The 20,568-nt window shown below is 39.3% G+C and overlaps 1 protein-coding gene across 1 annotated transcript in view; it reads left to right on the top strand.

The window, feature by feature from the left end:
* The window catches only part of LOC131049234 (acireductone dioxygenase 3), a 160,813-nt gene that overhangs the window by 64,133 nt on the left and 76,112 nt on the right, over nt 1-20,568 (top strand). The window contains exons 5-6 of the mRNA XM_057983279.2: nt 19,552-19,676; nt 19,770-19,840. Coding sequence (XP_057839262.1) covers nt 19,552-19,676; nt 19,770-19,840 — 196 coding nt within the window. The remainder of the gene's footprint in view (nt 1-19,551; nt 19,677-19,769; nt 19,841-20,568) is intronic.

The raw sequence follows: 20,568 nt of genomic DNA, 5'->3' as shown, positions 1-20,568 counted from the left end.
CAAAATTGTCATTGAGAAACAGAATCAAATCTACTAGAGTGTATAGCAAATTAGGGGTAATCCTTTGGTCCTATGAAATATTCACCCTAGCTACAATTCATGGCTCCCATGGCAAGGACAAAAGGCCTAGGTGTAATGTCACCATTTTTATGCCATCTTGTTTTGTGAGTGTTGGCCAGTTTACAAGGTTCCTATAGGTTTTCAAATGCACTAGGAGAGTTCCTATGTTCTTGGTGAGCTCAGTTCTCAGTTTCAGTGGGATTCGATCACAATTGCTATTTATAGTAAATGCTTGCATGGCACTGATCTTTTTTCGTTTTTTTTGGATTTTTTTTCTTTGGTCCTCAAAGAACACTTCTATTAATAGTAAGTGCTTGCATGGCACTGATCTTTTTGGGTTTTTTTGGGGGTTTGTTCTCTTTGGTTCTCGGAAAACATTTCTATAGTATGTGCCTATGTTGGCATGTTCAATTCTTCGTTTCTGATGTCATGGCAAGTTCCTGCAAGGTGATTGGAATTATTTTTAAATATTTTGTAAAGTAAATGTCCCCAAGTTATTTTAAAAATGTGTTATGGGGGCCTTTAGGAGGGAAATACAAATATTTAAAAATTTGAATGCTCTAATTCCCTCTAAACTCTATAAATTGAAGTTTGGGCTCTCATTTTTTCATATAGAGCTTGTACTCATAATAGAATGTCATTGGAATGAACATAGAAATTTTTTCTGGGTGTTGTTGAGGACAAAAAATCCTCTTCAATCCGCTGGTTTCGGTGGTGAAAGACCCAGCCTAGTTGGTCTGGTGTTTTCACTCAGGAAACACAGAGGTTATGATGAAGTCTTTGGATTTGGGTTTTGCACAATCATGAAGAGTTTTTGTGTATTTTGAAAGGGAATTTTTGTGTTTTCAATTTAAAGTGTTTGCAGAGATTGTGGAGAGTTTTGGAGGAGCTTTCCAAGATTTTTGCTGGTTTTCTTGAGCTGGCCATATCTTTTTGCCAAGAAGGTCATAGCCCTTGTGTTGGATGCCATAGCTGGTTCCTGGTTGCAATGATTATGGGCATTTTTCTTATGTATTTCCTTTTGCTTGTAGACACCATGTGACCCTTTGCATGAAGTTTTGAGTTGGGGTTTCTCTTTGTTGTGAGGCCGTAAAGTACTAGCAGGCTGTACAGCTTTTGAGTTGGCATATTAGCTTTTTTGAGGGGTGTTGAGAGGGTTTGAACTCAGTTTGCTGCTCTTGCTTGGATGCCTAGACCTCAGGGAACATTAGAGACCATTTGCGAGCCCTAGCAAGATCAATAAAAATTAATATGAATTGTTATACGAATCGCCCCTGATTTCTGAGGGCCATTCCAGGAGGCCTGTGACTGAATTTTGTGCTCAGATATGGTATTTTCCAAGGAGTTCAGTATGCTAAGGATATTTGGAAAATTGGTGGCTCATTGAAGTGATGTTCCTTGATGATAGAGGGTAGACCCATCTTGGTTGAGGCCATTATTGAAAGGGTTGTATCTGAGTGACCTACAGTAGGAGCAATACATATTACTGAGATTTTTTGATTAGCAGACCTGTGCATTGCCAAAAGATACTCACTTTCCAAGGGACTCTGGTTGTACTTTTCTATGCTTATCTTCTTCATGTAATGATGTCTTGAAACTATTATTGTTATCCTAAAAACTATGAAAAGCAGTGATAATGAACAATTTAGTATAGTTCTCAGACCTTTATGACAGCAGGTGTTTTTCCATGCATTTATTGTTATTGTTATGCCTGTTCAAAACCCAAATTTATAAATGAGCATTGTAACGCTTGAAAGAAAATTGGAACAAACTTCAAATCAGAAACTTACATCAGCAGGGGACTTTCATTATCATGGTGGAGTGATATAAAAGTCGCTACTGAAGTGCTGTTTAACATCCTATGTTGATTGTGGTAAGTTGCTTGGCAAACCATACGAAAAAAGGTGTTTGTTACACTAGGGCTGAATGAGCTCATGTATGATTAAACTCTTTAGTAGGTTCGCTATCTCACAATCTCAAACTGAAATGGCTTTCTTTTACCAAGAAGAAACAATGTTGATGCTACCAAGACCCTGTAGCTCTAGCTTTAGATGTATCAATCATTGTAATCAACATCACCAAGTTCACCCATTCTGACCTGAATGGATCCATATTTTGGTTCAAATCCTCTGTGCTCCACCCTAGTCACACCCCCAATGACCTAGGTACACCATGGGTGCACTTAGGGTGTACTTGGGTTGCATAGGTAGTGTCCTAGGCATACCTAGGCAATGATCTAGGTGCATTTACGAAAAAAAATCAATAAAAAAAAGAATTTTTATAATAAAAATAGAGAATAACTTTGTTTTTCTAGTTTATAATGCCCTAAGCTTATTTAAGGAAATTAGCAAAACAAAAATGGGCTAGCAATTTATTCATGTTGTTATGCATGCTCGCACACCAAGGATGTGACAACACAAGACCATGAAACCTCCAAGCATGTGACAATGATGCATACAAGCACCATTGCACAAGTAGATGACTTACAAAACCATCATGAGACAACCACAAAAAGAGATAGAATCTCCCCTATATTAATGATAGAGTACATGACTCCTATCGCTGATACAAATGAATTAAGATACAATTTATTAGGAAGGGAAACACCAAAGCCTAAGATTGATCTTCAACACATTCAAGCAAGCATACATACAATACATAGGGATGGGACTTGTTGACGTGCATTTTGTGACCACACACTCCAACACAAAATAAAGATTCCCAATGGTCACTTTACTCTCTCTTGATCAGAGTTCAATTGTATGCTAAGATTGCGATAAGTTCAGACAATTGACTCCAAGGTTCCGATTTGCAATGGACGTGACTCAATTGGTTTGATGTGATATGCCAGTAATCCAAGGGGACATATGCACACTTAAAGAAGATTAAACAATTATATGACTTTCAAGGAATTTGATCACGAATGATTTCTCAATGAAAAAAGCTCTTTTTTGGGTTTTTGGATTTGAAAATGCTGAAAGTAAAATGAGAGAGGGTTTAGGGAAGCTATGCTAAATCTAAGAACAAAGGAGACAATGATTGCTTGAGTGAAACCAACCTGTTGACGTGTATTTTGTACACTATCAAACACAGAATAAAATACCTAAAGGTACCTTATCCTCTCTTGAGTAAAGCCTCTGATTGCTGAAGATATCGCGAAAAAGGATCAATCAGGATGACTCCAAGGTTCTTCGTTGTGGATCTCTACATGTGGATAAGCTCTCTGTGGTATGATGTGATTTGCTGGAATCACAAGGGGACTTACACTTGATGACTGAACTTCTGATTTGCTTTGAATATTGTTGGAGCACAGGATTTTACTAGCTTTGATTTGAAAAAAAGGAAAAAAGACGTGGGCGAGGAGAGGATATAATCGTAATACTAAGAATGTAGGAGCAATGAATGATCTTTGATGAAATTCTAACTAAGTCTTGTTTTGACATCGCAGGACCATCTCCACAAGGCTAGTGCGATCTTCGAAGGAAATCTTTATGATGTTCAAATCATCACTACAGGCATAGACACCATCAGGTTGATGCATATCAATGAAGAAGCGACGAATTGAAGTTGAGCTTAAGCTGAACGATTCCAGTTGACTACGCAAGTCAAGTCTGCAATCAACAAACTGCTAGTAGTATGGATATGCGAATTTCACCATCAATCAAGCACATTTCTTCCACTCATCTAATAACATGAAATCAAATATGAGAAGTATAAAGACCATGAAAATTGTCGAATCGACCCATAAATTTCACCATTTCTTCAATGAAGTTACAAGTCTTTTACAACAACATCTTGGCAACAATCTTTGCCTTCTCTCTCTACTCTACTCTAATTGCTATTCTATCAACTAGCTAATCACCTTCTAACTACTCTATATCTGTCTTCTAATTGCTTCCAACTGCCTTCCTATTCTATTCTATTGCCTTTACAAATGAAATGCCAGGGCTTATATAGTGCCCTCACTACAATTCGATGGCTTAGATCAATTTGAGATCAATGGCCAAGATTCAACAATAAAAACCCTAATTAGGGTTTGTTACAACCATTACATAACATTTAAAGCTTGACCAATGATAAAATTGTATTGCTTGGACACATGTCTTCTCTGGAAAAATCGACCAATGGATAGCTGGGGTAGGTACATCGAAGTTTGTGCCACCTTCCATGAGTTAGGTACATCAAATCTGGACATGCTAAGGTGGACCAATCCGACTGGAGAAGTGATGACTAGGATGCCAATTCGTCTGACACTCGGTTGATGCCAACTTGATGTTGCTGAGAAGCTAGCTTTAATTAATTAATCTGGAACTACCTGCTTCTTCAACGAACCCTTGCTCTGACTTCTTTTTCTTTGATGTGCAGGACGATTGATGTACCTTGCCTTGGAATGCTAGATTGGAGAAGTCGCCCTTGATAACGTTAGTCCAAAGAAGGTCGTCCTTGCCGATGCTAGACTGGAGGAGGTCGCCCTTATCCTTGCTTGATCGTCCTTGATCTGGCTTGATTTTCCAACTCTGGGATCTCCATTTGATGCCTACAAAATATTGAAGTTAGTCCTTTGAGCATCAAACCTTAAAGCATGAAATTCAAGACCTTTCAAAGGTAAAAGTTAAGATATTAATTTGAAAAAAGTCATGATAAATCAAGAACTATACATTTTCAAATTAATTATGAATGGAATTTGGATTTTCAAGACTTAGATTTTACAAAATTGCAATGGGATCACAATAAGTCTTGAATAAGAACTTCAAAAAAAGTAATTCTTCATACCTTCTCTTAAGTACTTAAGTACAAAACCTTGAAAAATGAAGGAAGAAGACCGGATTTTGTTGGGCAAGATTTATAGCCATCCCTTGGATGAATTACGCCTCCTCTAGCTTGGAAAAGAACTCCACCTTCCACTGGCTTCTTCAAGATCTGGAAATTCGCCTTCAAATGTCTTCAAAAATTTGGAAATTATCCTCCAAACTAGCAAGAAATTCGCCTCTCCAATTTGCTCCTCCAATTCGCATTTTAAAACAATGAATGAATGATTTGCATTTGTCCACAACACTCCTCTCTTATAGAGCGCTCACCTTCTTCAACCATGAGGCCAACCTAGCAAATAAGCCTAAAAATAAATAAAATTAAAAAAAAGAAGAGGCCGACTTGATAAAATATTAAAAAAATGATACCTCAAGCGCTCCATTTTTTAATTTTAATTTAATAAAAATTAATTTTAAATGCCTTTATAAAAAATTTGATTTTTTTTTGCTCAAAATTAATTTACTAAATACCAATGCGCCTTTTATTAAATGCCAATTTAATTAATATTTTCAAATATTTTGAAGTTGGCAATTTGGCATCTAATGCAATTTGAAGGATATCAACGTTGAAATATGGCAAAAAATAATGAATGCCATTAACTTCACTCTGGTCCCTTAGAGAGGGACAGGAGCACCTTTTGGAAAATCGCTTTGGTCCCTTTGAGAGGGACAAGAGCACTTTTTCGTTTTTAGGCTAGGATTCTCAATTTTTTGAAGTCAAACCTTTGTTCACCATGCTTTAGAAGATCCTTACCATCTCATACAACTGTGCCTTAGCATAATCTCGGAGGGAATTAGTTGTTTTCATAAAAAGTGCTCTGGTCCTTCAGTGAGGGACGGGACCACTTTTGAGTCCATTGCATGAATTCTTGATCACATTAATCTTCAATTTACCCTCAAGGCATAGAATATCACATTTCACTCCATCTTGAGCCTTGGTAATAAAAATATCATTTCAAAATGCAAGGTAAATGGTCATACTTGGAAATTGTGCCCTGGTCCGTTGGTGAGGGATGGGAGCACTTTTGCTAGTTGTCGTCAAAATTTGCAACTCTCGCATCTCAATTCCACTTCAAGGCATTTTAAGCACTTTTTTAAACTTGTTCCTTGGCCTCAATTTGTCCAAAATTGGTGAGAAAGGCAAGATAACATGTTAAGCGCTCTGGTCCCTTGGTGAGGGACAGGAGCACTTTTTCAATTTCAAGCCTATCCGTCCTTTGCTAGCTTTCCAAATTATCTTCAATGGGCTAATCATGTCCTCTTCCATTCATTTCGATCACAAACTTGCCTTAGCCTTGCAAGAAATTTACACTTTTTGGAAAATCGTTCTGGTCCCTTGGTGAGGGACAGGAGCACTTTTGACATCTTGGCATACTTCTTTGTTCTTTAAACCTTTCAATTGCGTCTAAGGCATAAAACATGAGTCGTCCTTCCCATCCAAGTCAAGTTTTGCCATAAAATATCAAACAAAGAGGAGAAACTTGAAAAAGTGCCATGGTCCTTCAGTGAGGGACAGGAGCACTTTTTGTCATTTGGGTTGATTTACTCCTTTGTGATCCGCTTAAATTATATTCAATGGACAAAACATGCTTCCCTTAACCTCTTCAAACCATAAAATCACTTTAATCTTGTAAAGGCAGTGCAAATTTGAAATTCAAGCTCCGGTCCTTCAGTGAGGGACGGGAGCACTTTTTGCCTTCTAGGCCAAAACGCTTCATTTTTTATCTTGAAATTCCTTTGCTAGGGATGATATCATCTTGTTATACATTATGAATAAAAGTTCAAGCCCAAGAAAGGTCTAAAATTGTGCATATAAAGAAAAGTGCTCTGGTCCTTCAATGTGGGATGGGAGCACTTTTGACCTTCTAGGCAAAAACTTCATCATTTCATTGTTTTCAATCAAGTCTGGATGCTTTATCATGTTCATTTTGTCCTTCACCATGCCTTTGATGTCTCAATTTAACCAAACAAGGCCAGGAATGGCTCAAATAAGTCTTTTCGCCCTGGTCCCTCAGTGAGGGACAGGAGCGCTTTGCCTTGGACCCTTGGAGAGGGACGGGAGCGCTTTTCGCTTTGGACCCTTGGAGAGGGACAAGAGCGCTTTTGACTTTTTGAACTCTCTATCAAGATAATTTTTATGGAATATAACATTTAAGTATAAAAAAAATTTAAGTTATATTCCATATATACTTTCAGGATGTTTGAGAGTGGTTTCAGACCTCCAGGAGTTATATTGCAAAATCTAGTTTTTTGAGGTTTTTCAGTTTCCAGACTTAGTCAAATTTCAGGATCAGGACATTCCAGACTTAGCCAAATTTCAGGATCAGGACTTTCAGACTTAGCCAAAATTTCAGGACATCACTTTCAGACTTAGCCAAAATTTTAGGTCATCACTCAAGCCGGACTTGCTATCCATGTGATCCCCTTGGTGACACTCAAAATGCAAAGGCCAACTAACAAAACCCTAAAAAACTTAAAGAACAAACCCTAAAAAGCAAAAAAGCAAGGGTCCCCATTTGCAATGGGGCGATGTGTGAAAATGTCACAACACAACCACACTTTGCTTCGCCAACTTCGTACAATTGTGCAAAGGCGGCACATTCTTCAAATGTTGTGCAATAGATACTCATAACACCAATGAACACTATCAACGAACAATGCTCACCTGATGATCGAAGTAAAACTTTCACATAAAAAAAGGTTCATACTAACCTTCCATTGTTAATAACAATCAGCTATTAACAATGGTATGAGCAAATATTTCACTACAAACAATATCAACAATCCCATTCATCTAGATGTCGAAAAAAAATCTACTCTAAGTGAGGAAAGCAAAACCATGCAAGCTACAAAACAAGATAAGTATACACCATCAAAAGAACAATGTATTACAGTTTACTGCTTCAATAGTTTATCGCAACAATCTTAGAGAATCACTCCTCCCTTTACAAATGAGGGGATCGCCCCTTTCTATAGGCCTCAAGCCTTGATTACATGCAAACCTTAATTAGGGTTTGACCCAAAAGATTCCTCACACATGATACAACAAGGTGGGAATAAACAATAAATACCCATCATACCCACTTACAATAAATTCTTTCTTTCCCAAAATGGTGTCCATTGTGCATTAAATGCACCATTCTCCATCAAATTCGCCTAGCATGCAATAAATATTTTACCATGCAAAATCGCCGATAATGTCATGAATTCTCCATCATCTCATAAATACGACTACATGCAAAAAGATGCTCCACTACTTCAGCATGCGTTGACCCAGCCGCCACTTGGTCAATTATTCCAGCCATGCATGCACCACTATGTCAAAAGATTCCCATCTAGAATTGGACGACCATTATCAAGCTCATTAATGGCATATGCAATGAACTTGGCGACGACGACCTCCAATTCTCCTACTGAGACACTTGGCACGCTCTCTATTGGCGGTAATATTGTACGAGAATAAAACCGTAGTTAATTAAATAGTACTTGTCTTTGTTAGTATGGTAACCAAGGGATGGTAGTTATGGGTGCGACGGTTGCCCCTCACACCCCTCGGTACCTTTATATACCATGGAAGGTCACTTGTAAACAGACATGATTATGAATGGAAATAGTATCTCTTATATTTGCTTGATCTTATCTTGTACCTATGGCATTATTGTTTCTCGTTAACCATTCTATCTGTATGTTCTAAATTGTTCACCCAGAGGGTAAACATTTGGCACCGTTGCTGAAATTTATCCGAAGCATGGGAATATACTACATGGCATGTGGATAATGGGACAACCATTGGCCGTACTACATGGCATGTGGATAATGGGACAACCATTGGCCATACTACATGGCATGTGGATAATGGGACAACCATTGGTCGAAGGGATGAGCAGTAACCCTGACGAAGAGCCTTAAGAACTATTCAAGGGAGAAATAGCACTTACTAAAGATTTCTCCTGCATCCTCCAGGTGGCGATTGAAACACATGTATGAAGGGAAGCCACCACTGAGGATGTTCCAGAGGATGTTATGTGGAGTGCACTTGGTGTAAGCCCGATGGTAAATCGTTTGATGAGCAACTTGCCCAACATTCTGGCACAGGAATTTTTGGCTCTTCAAAACCACAGGGAAGACACCTATCGGGAGAACCTATGTTAGAAAATCCTACGGGAGTTTCATGAGCCCCAAGAGGAGGAGCGCAATGAAACCGAGCGAGGGGTAAATAATCCCCGAACTGTGTACGGGCGAAGGAGAATAAACAAGAATAGCCCCCACTGTAGTGACATACATTGTATACCAGGGATGAATTAATAAAAGTGTTCTTTTCAATATGATGTCTTGTTCTATTGCGTATGGAGAATTTAGAATTAATGCCCAATCTGCTAAATAAGGACAAAAATAAGAAGGAATACTTAGGGGACTCTGAAGCCGCCCAACGAGCCTTAATTCTCGAGCAACAAGAAGAACGAAGAAGAAGATTCAAGAGGATTGCCGAAGGAAGCGGCGGAAATGGCAGCGATGGCTATGGCAAGGACCAAGATTTGGTGTTAATCAAAACCACCAGGAAACGGTTGGGGGACCTTTCCCTAACATTGGAGGAGATCGGTGACGGGAGTACGGTAGAGCCGTACATACCATATAGAGGTGTCGAGACCAGGAGGGAAGACGAGGCAAAGACCAAGAATAGAGAGGCCGAGGATACCGGTGCAACCGAAGGTGTCAGGAGGACACAAGGTCACGGTAGTAGAAGCAATCTATACGGGGCAAGCTCATCACACCCCGGTAGTCAGAGCAACTTGGTGGGACCCAATGGACCAAATATTGGCGGAGTACCTTCGGGAGGACCAGTGTCTAGAGGAGTTCCTGGAGGGTTAAATTTGAGTTTGGGAAGGTAGACCGGGCCGCCGCCAAGAAACGTAATGGCGAATTGGCAAAAGTTGCTGAAGTTCACTAGAGATGGGAGAGAAGACCCCGTACGACATTGCTGTACATGTGAAACAATCTGGTCGGCCAATGGCGTGGCCGACAGAGCGGAATGGGTGGTGCAATTCCCCACCACCCTACGAGGAGTAGCCATCGATTGGTACTCAGACGCTGACAAAACCCAACTTTCAACTTGAGATGAATTGCACAAAGCCTTCGAAAAGGAGTTTCGCTCTTCAGAGATGATAATGAAATCGTAGCAAAAATCCTGAGCACCAAGCAAGGGAAAAGTGAGACCATCCGAGCATATAGCCGACGCCTCAGGGAATTGTTGGGAAGAATGGATAACCAGCCTGATGATGGGTTGAAGAAAAGGTGGTTTGTGGAGGGCTTAAAATCGTCACTCAGAAGGAAAATGAAAATTGTACCCCTCACATCCTACGGCGATGCCTATAACCAAGCAATGGACTTGGAGAGTGAAGGGAAGACATCCAGAAAAAAGAAAGACAGATCCTCTGGAGAGGAGGACTCCTCCGACGGAAGTAGTAGCGATGAGGGGTCGAGTAAAACGGTGCAAGCCCTTCAAAAGGATATGCACTGCATGATGAAGGAATTCAAGAGCATGAAGGGAAGCACCAGCAAAAATGAGGAAGAATGGTGCGCAGGATGTAAGGAGGAAGGTCACACAAAAGGCTCTTGTCCAAAAAAGGCCTTCTGCAATATTTGCCAATTGTCGGGACACTCTACCAAAGAATGTCCCTACAATATGAAGACACGTGGGAACCAAGTGCTCTTCACCCAAGAGCAGCCGTCAGTGACAGGAGGCACATCGCAGCCTCAAGCCAACACCACGACATCATCTGGCGGTTACAGAGGTAACCGAAGGGGAGGAAGAGACAACAACAATAATAGCAATAATCGGAATCGAATGCAGTATGATGCCAATTGCCAAGGGACGACCGATGATTCAGTGTCGGGCATGCAACCAGTGGGGACACTTTGCGCGGGATTGCCAGAAAGAGGAGGCACCCCAACACTTGTGCAGATGGTGTGGTCTTGGAGACCACGATGAGACAAATTGCCCCAACCCAGGGGTTAACTCAACATTGAGAAGACTGGTGAGAAAGAACTACTGGCAATCACCTGTGCTTTAACCAAAAAGGCCACTTATCCCGACCCCTGTACGGAGAAGGAGAGATTACGGGAGGCAAAATTCAACATTGAGAGTGAGATGACGGCCGAACGACGGAACAAAGAGGTGGTGAGTATATCATCCCGTACTGAAGCCAAAAATAACATAATTGGGCAAGTACTGCAGATGGAGGTGTCGATAAGGGTGAAGGACCTTCTAGACAAAATGCCACAACCGAGAGTCGCCATTTTTAGTTCCATACAAACCACTGCGTAGGCACCTTCCGGTGCGACACGGGCCGAAGTTCCCATCAGCCCCTCAGTTGACCCAATGTTGTTGGCCTTAAATAGTGGTTGGGATCCTACGGTAGTAGAGATGGGAATTCTTGGGGCTATCCTCAAAGATACCATCATGGACGGAGGTTCGGGGTGAATGTGCTGCCAGAGGATATGTGGAAGAAGCTCAAGAAGCCAACACTATGGCCACCCACGTTCAACTTGGTAAGTGCAGACCAACACGACATCAAGCCACTCGACACCCTGATGGCCTAGCCTGTGACCATCGGCACACAACCCTTCCTACTAGATTTTGTGGTAATCCCACTCAAAAAGAAGGGGTATGACGCCATCTTAGGGAGAGGGTGGTTGGTTACAACAAAGGTGAACCATGACTGGAAGAACACCCTTTCCATGGAGAAAGGGGAGCAGAAATACACCATTGATCTGAGGACCTAGGTTGTTGGCGAGGAACTTGCATCATCTATCTCGGATTCAGAGGATTCAAACAGATGGGAGAGGGACTCCTATGAAGGTAAAGACAAGAGGGAACCAAACGACGAAGGAGTGCTTGAAGTCAGTGGATGCTCAGAAGATGACACTTCCTCATTGAATGGACTCTTCCATTGGCAAATGGAAGACTATGAAGTGTTTCACCTTGCTTGTCACATGCTAAAGATTGAGGATGAGCCAAGCGAGAAGGAGGAGTTCCCTCCAGAGTACACAGAGTATAAGGAGGGAGACGCTAAAGTAGATGATGTCCTGGTGTACGAATTTTCAAAGGACAAACCAATGCGTACGAAGACCCCACTGTGAAGGAGATGAACTTAGGAGACACTGCCAACCCTCGAAATATTTGGGTAGGCAATGATTGGAGCTTGGTGCTGAAGGCTGCAACATTCAAAATCTTCATGGAATACAAGGACGTATTCGCCTGGTCCTACAAGGATTTGAAGGGGGTTCCACCAGAATTGTGCGTCCATCGGATAGCATTGGTCTCGGGAGCCCAACCGGTACGGAAGAGGCCGTACCGAATGAATAAGAACTATGTTGCCAAAGTGAACGAAGAGATTGAACGGATGTTGGAGGCCGACATCATATTTCGGGTGGAGACAAGTGAATGGGTCTCGCCGATTGTGATCTCACTCAAGAAGGAGGCCAACTAGAACCGCATCTGCGTGGATTTTCGGTGCTTCAACGCAGTCACCATCAAGGACCGGTTTCCTATACCCTTCAGAGACAACATTCTGGAGGAGGTGGCTGGACATGAAATGTACTCATTTCTCAATGACTTTTCAATATACAACCAGATTTTGATAGCTGAGGAGGACAAGTTGAAGACCACCTTTGTGGTGGAGGATGGAGCCTATGCGTACAATTGGATATCGTTCGGGTCGTGCAATGCTCCCGTGACCTTCTAGAGGATAGTCCTTCACATCTTCGATAAGATGTCTGGGAAATTTTAAAGCTTTTTTGGATGAATGGTCAATTTTCAGTAGCGAAGACGCTCATTTGGTGGCATTGAGAGAGTGCATGGAGTGATGTCGAAGGGCCACGCTCGCCTTAAATCCACGGAAATGCAGATTTATGGTACCACAAGGAAAGTTGCTGGGCCATATCGTTTGTAAAGCTGGACTGAAAACTGACCCGGATAAGGTATTGGTAATTGTAGAAATGGAGTCGCCCATTGATGTGACAGGAGTCAAGTCCTTCTTGGGACACATTGGATACTATCGGAAGTTCATTAAGAACTTTGCCAAACTTTCTTTCCCACTAGACAAACTGACAAGGAAGGGCGAACCGTACATATGGGAATCGGCACAAGGGGAAGCATTCGAGGATCTCAAGAGGAGACTGGTGGCAACACCCATTCTGGCCTATCCAAACTGGGACCAAGAGTTCCACGTACACATGGATGCCTTGAACAATGCCATTGGGGCTACATTGGCGCAAGAAGGGGCACACGGGTTGGATCACCCCATCTATTTTGCCAGTCGGTTGATGTCGAAAGTCGAGAAGAACTACAGTACCACTGAGAGGGAAACCCTTGGAATGGTCTATGCCGTACAAAAGTTTCAACACTACTTGTTGGCGACACCCTTCACTTTCTATGTGGACCACCAAGCTTTGATGTACCTGGTAAACAAACCCATCATCCAAGGCAGGATAAGCATGTGGCTATTGCTCCTTTAGGAGTTCACGTTCACAATAATTGTACGGCCAGGCAAGAGCCATGTCATTGCTGACCAGTTGTCCCGGATTATGTCCGGAGAGCCGCCAGAGGGGGTGAATGATGACTTTCCAGATGCTCACCTATTCAAGATCGCAGTACTACCACCATGGTATACTGCCATTGGGGAATATCTCTCCACCTCCGTATTCCCCCAAGGTATGCCATTGGGAGAACGAAGAAAACTCGTGTTGAGAAGCTGCACGTTTCAGTTGATTAATGGATTTTTGTGTAAAATGGGACCCGACTAGGTGTTACATTGGTGTGTGATGGAGGAAGAGGTGCCAAGCATCCTGATGAAGGCACATGAGGGTCCCGCGGGAGGTCATATGGGACCAGAGACTATGGCAAGAAAGGTGCTGCTAGCGGGCCTGTGGTGGCCCACATTGTATAATGATGCTAGAGAATGGGTAGTAGGTTGTGATACGTGTCAGAGAGGGGGGAAGCCGCTCAAAAGGGATTTCATGCCCCTCAACCCTTTGCATGCTCAAGAACTATTTGAGTGCTGGGGGTTGGATTTTATTGGGCCACTCAAGGCCACAACTATGCTAGGAGGTGTCGCTACAATGTGGTAGCCACAAAATATTTAACCAAGTGGGTTGAAGCGCGGGGCCTACTTGACAACTCGCAATGAAAATTTTTAAGTGCTTCAAAAGAGCAATTAATGTTTGCACTCGCAATGGAACTAGTGGTATGGGTTTCATGATAACTTCACTTTGCTTTTGCATTTTCATCATGATCAGGGGCATAGTTAGATTTAGTTTCAACATTGTCTTCAACTTCTTGAGGCTCAAGTTTAACTTCATCCTTAATCATGTCAAGAGCTCATAGTGATACTGCGATAAATAATATAAAATTATAAGTTTATAGTTTTAAAACTAAAATTCAAACTATGCATAATGTAAATAATTAAGACAATTTTGTTTTTGATACTTTGGGTTGCATGAAGCACAGAAACAAAGGATGCACAAATAGAAATCGTTGTTCTTAATGTTTGTTAAGAAAGGATTTCACTTTTGTTTTTCTTACTCAGGTTACATGAAGCATAGAAGCAAAGGATACACAAATAAAAATCTTGGTTCTTAATCTTTGTTAGAAAAGGATTTCATATGTGTTTTTCTTAATTCAAGTCTCACAAAGAACAAAAGCAGAGGATCCACAAAAGTTATAATCCTAGTTTGATAAAATAAAAAATTTTAACATCTGAAAGTAAAACTTAAAAAAAAAATTAAAATATGACAATTTGTTGTATAAATAATTTTTTCTGGGCAAAATGCAAAACTAAACTAACTATGGAATTTAAAATTTAAAATTGAAATTCACAACTTGGTGTATGAATTTTATCAATGTTGATGACAATTTATGACCATGTCTATGGATTCTATCAACATAAATAACAATATACAGCCATGTCTATGGATTCTAACAACATAAATCATGATTTTAATTTTTTTTTTTAAATTCAGTCATAGAAGCCTACCTTTTTATTGAAAAATTCTACTTTCAATCGCTTGAGTTGTGTAATGTCCCAATTTTAGGGCTCTCTTCCACTGGTGTTGACTTTGACTTTCTTGGTGGGTGTATGTTGGGTCAGATGAGTTATTTGATGTTGCTAGTGAACTCAAGTTGTCTAGAGGACCCATATGCATCTTTCAGAAGTGATTTCCAACTTCTGGTGTGCTCTCCAAGAATCTTGAAGAGGCCGTTTAGTTTTAATAAGTTGCCCAGTTGGCTTTGTTTGTCATTATTCTTTATTGGGTGTGTGATTGGTTTTTGATTCCAATGCATTCCAACAATTTCCACAAAATTGATGTATTAATGGCATAATTTTTAATAATTTTACTAAGGTTGTTAAAAATTAAATAAAATATTAAAAATGCACCTTAGTGTTATAGCTCTCTAGAACCGAGGTGAAAAGTTTTAAATCATGGGCACATATAATAGAGACATTAAGCTTCTAGTTTTTATTATTTTAATAAAAAGGTCATTTTCAAATTTAAAAGGGAGTTTAAATTAATAAAGTGATTTTAAAATGGAGCTTTCGGAAGTTGGTAGGAAAAAGTATAAAATAGCATTTAAGTAACTCATTTGGTATGTTGAAGCTAATTATTTTTCTCTCTGGTGAAAGCCTTTGGGTGTTGGGAATTGAACATTGTTTTGATTCAGCCTTCTAGAGGATGGAATCCCTTCTGAAGAATATTGGCTATGGTGGTGAGAGATCCTCCTTGGTCAATGTGGTGGGATTCAATTGAAGTCTCAGTTTGAGTAGAAAGATATTTGCAGGACCAAAATTTGATGAGTTTGTTATTTGCTCAGAAATTCCAGGTTTGAGTGGTTCAAGATTATAGAAGATAATTTGTGTTGTGTGACTGTGCTGAAAGATGGAGGAATGCTACATGTTTGATTATAAACTGCTGGGGTATATATTTCTATCTGTATCTATTTAAAATTTTAAATCAAGATGAAATTTCTTAGACTAGAAGACAAACCAATTCAATTAAGGAATAGATGCCAAAATTTTTAATCATTATCATGCAGTGTGGGAGATGTTTTTGATGGTACGACTATCCTCTTACCTTTGGTTTGGTTTATATGCTGGATGCTGAAATAAATATTATTAAGGCATGTTTGTCTCTTCCTGGCCACGAGCTTTAAGAAAAAAGAAAAAAGTCAAAGTTGATGAATTGCTGCTAAGGGGAGTCATGGTAGACTACAAGGAAAAGGCAATAAGACAAAATTTGATTAAAAGGTGCTGTCTATAAAGAAATATGTGGTAAGGCAAGAAATTGCAAGTGAAGAAGGGACCAAACATTTTACAAGGAGCTGTCACTTGCTAGGATGTCGAAGGTGAAATTAAAGTGGGATATGTCATTGCGTGAGATTGAGAATAAGGCTGGTTGATGAAGATATTCTGTCTAGGCATGAGTTTCAGCATATGCACCACAGACATGGCTAGAGCTATTGACAGGAACAAGGGACAATTTGCACTATGAAGACAAATAATATTTATTTTTGGCCTCCAATCTAAGGGAGTTCTGAGCGTAGCAATCTCTTCTTCTTGGATGTGAGCATTAACTCAGACCTGGGCAAGTTCAAAGATAAATTACCCATATTGAGTGATTATCTATGTATTTGGGATCTTGCTGGAAGACGTGGAGCTTTTAGGTGCTGGATGTGGAGAAAATTCTGAGCAATATCATTAAACTAGTTGCTGCTAGGAGTTTGGTGAAGATTTGGGAACCATCAAAGCTTCCAGTTTGCTGTTTGTGTGGAGGCATTGGATATCATTAACTTCATTACAGGACGCTTTAATCCCAGAAAACAATATCTCTGCATTTGTATTATTGTTGCAAATCAAGTTTAATTGCTGCTATGATTCCTGAACAAGCACATTCTAGATTCAGACTATATTTTGTGTTGGACACTGCTTATTTTTCTAAGCTTGTAATGCCAGTACAGTCCGATTGTTATAAGAGGTCAGCTATTTGTATTTCTGTTCACACTAATTTTCAGTTTGGCTTGATAAAAAATTATATTGCTCTTTAGTTGATTAAAATCATTTCAGTGAATGCAAATCTTGATTATTATAATAATATAAAGTGATATCTGCACTATCAATATCAATTCCAAATTGAAACCCTTTTAGTGCATGCATGCTGTTTGCCAAAATGCCATCTCAAAAGTATCAGCAAATAAACATTGGCATTCACAAAATCAAGAAAGACAAACTGAAAATTAGCAGTAGAGCATTCAAGTAAATTGTTTGTCAAGAAGCATAGTTGAAAAGGTGCAAAAGAAATTGGTTTCAAAACAAGGGTAGACCATTACAAATTGGCAACTTGGCATCACTTCTCTTCTTACTTCTCCTCAACCCTCTTGCTCTGCACTCTCACTTTTTCACCTGGCACCTGCAACTCTCACTCTCACATTCACAGTTGTCAGCTTCTTGCTCTTTGTTTTTGTGAGTTGAAACAAAAATAGGAGGCAGTTTAATAAAGTTTGTGGGGTTGGGGTGGGGCCCATAGGCTGTGAGGGTTTGACCTTGGGCATGGAGCTTGAAAAAAAGTTCTCATTTTTTTAAAATCACTTATGGGCTATCTGGCCATGGGAGATGCTTGGATGTCCTTGAGATGGTCAGGAGGCTCTTGGGAGTCCCTCAAACATCTCAAGGATGTCCTAGAGATGTCTCAAAGATGATGGCATTGGATTGCACTGGGTTGGCAGTAGGACGTCCCATCCAAGTCCTTGTATCCTGAAGGTGTCCCCATTTAAAAAACAAACAGTTTTGGGGGAGGAAATGTCCTTGTGGAACATTGGTTCCAGTACATACATCTTGGTATGACTTTTTAAATAAGACACCAGAATTCATAAAATAATATCTTTAGAATCTATATTAATCAATAAAAGATGTTTCTAATTCAATGTATGTACCAAACCCTATTACCAACAATATAACAGCCCTAGCCTACAAATTGGACTGGTTAATTTTCTCCAATCAAACAAACATGCAATCACTCCATAAACTAGGTACATTAAGCACACATCGAATTATAAAATAATTAACTGTGATACATCAATATGTGAAAGTTTAATGACCTAGATATGAGGACTGTAAAATACTATATCGTATCCTAATTCCTAAAATAAACCTTTTTGTGTGATGTGTGAAGTACAATACACAACTAGGAATTATGTTGAGTCAAATGCAAAATCAATACCAACCATGGAAGCTGAGGATAAATCATGAACAACATATCTGAAGCAACATAGGAATGACTCAAGTGCAGATGAATGCTAGGAAAGAAAGTAGAAAACAATGCAAAATTAGGTAAGAAACTAGGTGACAATAAACCATGAACAACTTGAAATAATCTATAATTAATGATCTATGTGATCCATCAACCTGTGTTTATGAAACGTAATCTGCAGACAGTAAACTTGTGGACCATTAAGAACAAGAAGAAACTTGTTAGTAGATCTGCCATTTCTTGTCAACCAATCATCAAAGAACTTGTGATCTGCCATGCACCATGTATGTCGTATACCATATCTATATACAAACATTTTGTATCGAGTAAACTACATTTATTGATTCATTGAACTTATTTTGCTTGGATCCAAACACCATGGAACCATAACCATTAATCCTAATAACCTGTGAACCATGGAGTGCAAACTAAATGGAATCATATCCAAAATTTTGGTTAAAACAATCTAGGGAAAATAGTGGGATTCCAATTATCCATCTCAAAACACCATCATTGAAACTTCCATGTTCAATAGACAGAAAAAACTCTGTTTTTTTAACCATTTTACTCATCCATATTTTTTTTTGCTAAATAAAAGTTGGATTTATATTAAAAGAGCTAAATATTACAAAACCATTTCGGCACAGTTTATATCCCTATCATTTATCACTATTTCTTTTTGACAGATTGCTGCCTTTTTCCAGTGGTAGTGTTGTAGTATTGATTAATGTGCTACATCATAATGTGATCAACTTAAAACAAGTACTAAATTTTACCTAATATTTCTTTTAAATTGAGGGGTGAATTAGCTATATCCTCTAAACCAAGCATCATTTTATCATATTTATTGTCAGCATTCCTTCAATACCTGTTTGTGAATATTTAGGGTGACATGATTAGCATCCTCCCCTTTGTACAAAATTATTGATTACATGAAATGGATTTTTTATGTCATTTTGCAAAATACCATGGTTGTATATGTTTATTCGTAAAGTTATGAATCCAAAATTGTCAAATAGATGTTACATAGATAACAATCTTTCCTTCTTGCTATCTATTACAGACAATGGAAAAGTTTCCATTGTCCTTTAATTCTTGTATACATTACTTGAACCCAGTCTATGTGTCTTTATGGTCGAAGTCATGGAATTTCAGCAATTTAATTCTTTGTATATAGCAATAGCCTATTAGCAAGCTGACTCTAGCAAAGACAAATTTGAAAGAATTCATAAAATAGGAGTTGTCAATGACATATACTGACGCTTGAGTTTTATGTTGCTTTTGTTATGACTCTAGCAAAGACAAATTTGAAAGAATTCATAAAATAGGAGTTGTCAATGACATATACTGATGCTTGAGTTTTATGTTGCTTTTGTTATAGGCTACTTTGATGTAAGGGATAAAGAGGATCGATGGATACGAATATGGGTTAAGAAGGGGGATATGATTATCCTCCCAGGAGGAATCTATCATCGATTTACCCTCGACACAAACAACTACATTAATGTAAATGCTCTTTTATCTCAACGACACTCACTATTAATCATTTCTTATATGAACTAGAGGATATTATTATTGTTTCTTTGACTTTTATCGCAGATCCTGAGGCTTTTCCAAGGCGAGCCAGTCTGGACAGCATACAATCGTCCTTGTGAGGAGCATCCTGCTAGGTAAGAACCCTAATACTTGTAAGACCATGATGAGAATTTCAATTTGATTGTTTTCAAGAAAACCTGAACATTCTAGTTTTACATATAAAAATGACATATTTTTGTGATAGCATGTTCCAATATGTATTTTCTTTTGATAGATTGGTTGTAGGTTCTAGAGAGGACCCACTTCCAAAGAGATAAAGTTGTTATAAATAGGCTATTGGGGAAGAATAACTAAAGAAAATCAATGAAAGAACACATCAGAAACATTAATCTAAAGATTCTTTTTAGCCCTCACCTTTCTTGACAACTTATTTATCTTTTGACAGCACAAAACTGTTTGAGAAGGAACTTCTTACTCAAAGAAAAAATGTGATAAAAAACAATTGTCCAATCACTCGCATCAACATCAACCATGCTAGAATTTGATGTTGCAAGATCCAAGATGGATATTGCATAACATAGAGAAGCCATCATTTGAAGGAAACAGGAACCCAGTGAAGACATTAAGAGGGCATGAAGGCACAACCAAGGGCCATTGAGTAGAAGGCAAAGGAAAAATCTTGGAAACAAGAGGAGGATCACTTGGAGAAGAAGGTAGGGAAAATAGCAGTCCGACCAATAGAGAAGCTGAACTCTGAGGGCAAACTACCAGAGATAGCAAGAAACTCTCCAGCTAAAGGAGGGGAGACGAAACCAACAAGCTCTGCTAAGGGAGGAGCTCTAGACCCCAAATTTGAAGAAAG

The sequence above is a fragment of the Cryptomeria japonica genome, chromosome 8, assembly GCF_030272615.1.
Source record: "Cryptomeria japonica chromosome 8, Sugi_1.0, whole genome shotgun sequence".
Taxonomy (NCBI): Eukaryota; Viridiplantae; Streptophyta; class Pinopsida; order Cupressales; family Cupressaceae; genus Cryptomeria; species Cryptomeria japonica.
Note: the sequence above shows the minus strand (reverse complement) of the source record. Positions and strands in the feature narration are given on the sequence as shown.